General features: G+C 38.2%; 1 protein-coding gene across 1 annotated transcript in view; it reads right to left on the bottom strand.

Moving 5' to 3' along the window:
- Nucleotides 1–1,820: 1,820 nt before the first annotated feature.
- COX7B2 (cytochrome c oxidase subunit 7B2) overlaps nucleotides 1,821–6,000 on the bottom strand; it is an 83,845-nt gene continuing 79,665 nt past the window's right edge. The window contains exon 2 of the mRNA XM_065878186.1: nucleotides 1,821–2,233. Coding sequence (XP_065734258.1) covers nucleotides 1,929–2,174 — 246 coding nt within the window. The 5' untranslated portion in view covers nucleotides 2,175–2,233 and the 3' untranslated portion in view covers nucleotides 1,821–1,928. The remainder of the gene's footprint in view (nucleotides 2,234–6,000) is intronic.

Raw genomic sequence — 6,000 nt, 5'->3', positions numbered from 1 at the left:
CACCTGGGCCTATAGCTACTTTAACTCCTACCAGTTCTTCTCCAGCTCTTCTGAGTCCTGAGCAAGGTGAATGTGTAGTTCCACAGAGAAGGGCACCAGCTTCTCCCATAAGTCATCCATGTCATCTTAGTTAAAGACAGTGAGAAACAGGCACAGGTTCCAGTTTACAGTCATGACCCCAGTGCATCCTTCTCAATTCCCATTGGCCCTGGCTCTCCCTTACTTCATGTTCAGTTTTCCTCCTTTACTGTGAACATATTTAGTACCAGATACAAAGGCAACAGTCTTGTAAAAACTTCTCTACTAGCTCTCACAGCTGTAAGTTTTAATTCCCAAAATCAATCCTATATTCTATACTATTCACACTGCTTCTTCCTCTCTGATTAAATCCTGACTGAGATAATTAGTATAAAGAATATACAAAAAAAATTCTACAAATGATTAAGACAAACAATTGAATAGAAAAATGGCAAAAGCAACAAATAAAAAGGTCAGGGCTTCCCTGGTGGCACAGTGGTTAAGAATCCACCTGCCAACACAGGGTCATGGGTTCGAGCCCTTCTCCGGGAGGATCCCACATGCCACAGAGCAGTTGCCTGTGTGCCACAACTACTGAGCCTGCACTCTAGAGCCTGCGAGCCACAACTACTGAGCCCACGTGCCTCAACTACTGAAGCCCGCATGCCTAGAGCCCATGCTCCACAACAAGAGAAGTCAACGCAATGAGAAGCCCACGCACCGCAATGAAGAGTAGCGCCCACTCTCCACAACTAGAGAAAGCCCACAAGCAGCAACGAGGACCCAAAGCAGCCAAAAATAAAATAAATTAATTAATCAAAAAAAATAATGATTAAAAAAAAAAAAGAAAGGTCATATACACAAAAAACCCCAAAACACAAAAAGCTAACACAAGATGTTTGACCTGATCAGTAATCGGGGAAGCATAAATTAAAATATGAGCTATTGTTTCATGTTCATCAAAGTAGCAAATATTAAAGTGCATGAAAACTCTTAAGAGTGAGTTTGGATGTGGAACAAGAGGAGGTTGTACACATTGCTGGTGAGAATGTAACCACTTTGGGGAATAACTTAGCAATACTGATAAAGCTGAAAATGAGCATTCCCTAAGACCTATAAATTATACACCTAGGAACATGTCTTTTATCCAGAGAATAATGATATCTCTATATATTTGAGCTTGAGGAACAGTACACTTACCCTGAAGCTGATCATTCAGGAGTAGGAGGTGGTCTCCATTGCCAACTGTGATAAGTCACCCATAAGATAGTCCCAATTATCCTTGACTTGAGGCACTCATGTCCTTGTAAAATGGGGAGCCATGGTGTTTTGAAAAGAGGAGTGATATTACTAAACTAATTAAAAAAAAATTATCATTGTCACTGTTGTGCTTAAAAAAGATTGTGTGTGACTGCGGTGGGGGGGGGGTTCAGGGCAGGCTTGACGATCATCAAGTGTAAAGGAAAGGAGACTGGCTAGAGAGTTTTTATAATAATCCCAGCAAAAGTATGGTGGTTCAGATCAGGGAAGGAAAGATAAAGGATGTGAAAAATGGTCAATTATGAATATGTTTTTAAGAAAGATTCAATAGGATTTGCCAAACAATTAAATTAATTTGTTAAGTACCTATGTGTGTATGTCCACTGAAAGATACCTAGCATAAATCATTAAGCCAGAAAAATGCATGCTTCATTAATTCTACTTTCAAATATTTATTATTCATAATCCCCTGTAATCTATACCCACTGCTACTGCCTTGCTTTCAGGCACTATAATCACTATTTTCAACAACTTTTTAATGTTTTCAAATGCATTTTATTTCTTCGATTATGCTATATTTCAATGCACAGCAGAGTATTTAAATGACAAGCTGACTTTGAGACACTTCTGTATTACAGTAACTGTGATGCTTACTCATCATTCCACTCTTTTGGGGTGGCTCTGCCAACAGGGGAGGGGTTCCATTCTATTCCAACCTGTGTGGCTGTAAACACCCACACAACAACACAGAAAGTGGTTCCACCGGCTAGTATAATATGACCATATTTGTCGTGAAAATCTGGTGAGTGTTTTGAGTGGCTCTGTCTTGCCCTAATTTGCTGAATGCTTCGAATCCTGAGGCTACTTAGTGCATTTCTGACCAAGGGAAACATCATGGAGGTATGACAGAACTGCAGTTGATTGAAGCTGCTGGTCTATTTCCTTGCAAAGAAACCTGCAAAAACAAAAGATAGGCGATGACATCTGACCTACGTTTAATTCTTCTCACTTTGAAGGTTTCACCCACACTACGTCTTGCAGTGTGGCCAGGCAGGTAAGTTTTGACATCATGATGTCTGGAGTTGAGTCTTAGCTCTGCCACTGATTAGCTATGTGAACTTGTGCAGTTAGTTAACCCACTGAATAGAGAAATTTTCCATCTTGCTGAACTCCACATGACTTACTTCTACAATAAATTTTGTGTTATCTAGGAGCCTTAAGCCTATTACCCAAAGAACTGAAGCTATAGATTCTAATAACCATATGAAAGCATAAAAAAGGAAAATTCAATGGCAAACTGAGACAACAATGTCCAGCTGATAAAATGTCTAAAATGCCAACATGCCCCACTACTCCAGTGACCTGCCTATGTCTACTATAAACTCTGGTTTCAGTCAGAATTACAAGGCATTCACAGGGTATGTCACACCACCTCCTCTTCTTCTTGCTCCTTTTCTCCATTCCTTTTAACCTCCTCCCCATTTCTCATTTCTACCAGTACTTCTTGCCTTGAACTTTCCTACAGATGAAATTCTACTTGCCTTTTAAATCCCAGTCTAAAAGCCACCGTTTCTGTGAAGTCCTTTCGAAACCTCCCTAGGCTGAATAAGCCAACTCTTCTCTGAGCTTCTACACTTTTATAACCCTTCTTTCACACCATGTGACATGATGCATTCGCTTTATCATTTTTAAAAACAATTTTTTTAGAGTAGTTTTAGGTTCACAACAATATTGAATGGAAAGCACAGAGTCTCCATATAATTCCTGACTCCATACATGCATGCCTTCTCCATTCTGTACCAGAGTAGCACATTTGTTACAATCAATGAACCTAATTACAGTCCTTTATCATATATGTCTTTTGCAAATGTTTTCTTCCAGCCTGTGGCTTGTCTTGTCATTCTCTTGAGGAATTATCTTTACATTCTCCTCCAATAGTCTGCAAAATCTTCAAGATCAAAAGATGTAATTTTGCATACACAATAGCTGACACAAAAGCAAAGAAAGAACATTTTTGAGCTAATCTGAAATATAAATGGACGTTGGTATCCTCATAAGAAGTTAAAACCAACTGAGAACAAGCCAAAAAAATCATGAAATCAGATGTACATGTCCATAATAGCCCTAATAATTCTTTTTTTTAACAGATAATTATACTGAACAAGAGATATAGAAGCAGAAACACATGGAGGAGTTCTTTTCTTCAATGTCTCTTCTCAGTGCAAGGTAGCAAACAGTGCTCAGTCTCTAGCAATGACATATGTTAACTGTGGCCCAAATGCAGGCAACATGGATACAAAAGGGCCTGAGGTCAGTACTTGTAAACTTATAACTGCTCACTGAGATTTGCTAACGCAAATGATTTTATTCCCAACTTAGAAAACCAGACCCTAAGGTTCTCTTTTATTTCCTACCAGATGGTAAAGTGGTACTTTTCGTGATTGTGACAAACAGGGCTAAAACAGAACCAAGTGCATTTCCTCTAAGGTTCCAAACATTCAAAGTTTTTTCCTGTTAGTCATGAATCTCTTCACCAAAAGGCACTACAGGTTTAATTTGAACTGAATTCAGAGAATTGGTTGAAAGTGAAATGGATCAGAGTATGACAGGTGCAGCCTTAATCCAATACAAAAGCACTTGTGCCACACATAGCTTTCAGTCTTTAGGAAGGCACAGAACCAGAGAATAATCTGTGATAATAGGGATCTCTTGTGGATCATCAACTCATGCCTGCTGCTTTATGACAAATTGGTTTCATTATTCCTATCCTTTCAATGTTAAGTTGAAGTTCAAATACTTTGTCTCTAGTGACAATGATGGCACCCTTTGTAGATTAGTTCATCCTCTGGCTATTCCCATATCTGTGAACATTTTCTTTGCCATCTAAGTCTGAATTTGCTTGTACCAATGTATCCATTATTAAGAATTTTTTATTAGGAATGCCTTCTGTAGTACCTTTGATCTATTTTTGTTTATAAAACACATGTAAGAGCTAGGAACCTACTGATTAGAGAAATTTTCTATCTTGCTGAACTCCACATGACTTACTTCTACAATAAATTTTGTGTTATCTAGGAGCCTTAAGCCTATTACCCAAAGAACTGAAGCTATAGATTCTAATAACCATATGAAAGCATAAAAAAGGTAAATTCAATAATATAATCCAGGTAAAGAAAATGCTTCTCAAAGTGGATGCTTTCTGATGAAAACAACCTACAAAGAGAAGGAAGAACACAGATTTCTCTAATAAGAACAAAGCAGAGGTTCTCTCATGCCTGTGGCAATAAAAGAAAAGAAATATGTTCTGAATAAATATAAATAGTTAAAGGGAGCGAAGTAGCCTATGAGGATGAAAAGGAAAGACTGATTGTCTCATCTACTTTATACAGCAATGCTGAAGCTCAGTTCAGAAAAAATAATTAATACCGGACCTCAATCTAATGGTGATAGGGAGGTATACAGATTTGAAGCTTCACTGGTAATAATAATTTTAAATCACTAAAGTCCATAAAAAGAAGTAAAGCATAATGCAGGAAGGAAACTAATATTTATTATATATGCTTGTTTGCCAAACATCATGCCAGAATTTTGCACATCTGCAAAAAGAATGTGAGATGGTGATTATCTCCATTTTACACACAAGAACAAATGACAAGATGTGAACTCAAGTCCTATGATTCTAAATCCAGTGCATTTTTCAACTATGTCATGTTTTCTTAAAGTATATTCAATTCCAAGCATTGGAAACAAACAAACATACAAAGAAACAAAAAGCAATGTGGTTACCAGAGATGGGTCTTTAATTGAAAATGTTTCACTTCAGTTTACTATATATTTATGGAGTGACTACTGGCATGGCAGGGCCTGGTCTGGGAGCTATTGGTACCACCCCTACTCTTATGGTAGCTCATGGTACAGGGAGGGGATAGACAGAGCACTGTTATAAGGGAGGAGACAAGGCTACAGAAGAGCACAGGGTGCCCTTAATCCACAGAGGAGAGGTACATTTCAACCTGGGGTTCTAGGAATGGTTTTACAGGAAATGACACCTAGGTTAGATCTTGAAGGATGATTAAGAAACATAAAACACAAAACTGGTGGGAAAAAAAACGTAGACAAAGTAACACAAGCGAAAGCACAGACAGCTGAAATAGTATGGGGGCAGGGCAGCCTGATGAGCTCAGTAACACTAAGTAATAAGTGCTGAAGCAGCAAATGCCCATAGATGAGCCTGGAGGGATGAGAAAAGGACCACAACGGACACTGAGGACTTCATACGCCTTGCTGTGGCATCTGGACTCGATTCTGTCAGTGTTTCCTGTTGTTGAGAAAACCATGCTCAAACTCAAAGCCTTTTATGTGAGTTAACAAAGAGAATTCTTAATTCTGTGATTTTTCCCTTCACAGTAATATAAAGAAATACAAGAAAATAATATTCAACTATTCTTTGTTGAATAGTTTGATTCATTTTTAATTTGAAAATTTGTTTTGGTTTCATAGTTGTGTTAAGCTTTAAGCATAAAGAGGATGAATTTGATTTTATGTTTACACATATATAAGTGATTTTATAATCAAATAATTTAAGATGATACAAGTTGAGATGAAATAATGTTTCCTCTTTAAAAAGATGCCATAGGGCTTCCCTGGTGGCGCAGTGGTTGAGAGTCCGCCTGCCGATGCAGGGGACACGGGTTCGTGCCCCGGTCTGGGAAGATCCCACAT

Source organism: Phocoena phocoena, chromosome 5 (genome assembly GCF_963924675.1).
Source record: "Phocoena phocoena chromosome 5, mPhoPho1.1, whole genome shotgun sequence".
Lineage (NCBI taxonomy): Eukaryota > Metazoa > Chordata > Mammalia > Artiodactyla > Phocoenidae > Phocoena > Phocoena phocoena.
Note: the sequence above shows the minus strand (reverse complement) of the source record. Positions and strands in the feature narration are given on the sequence as shown.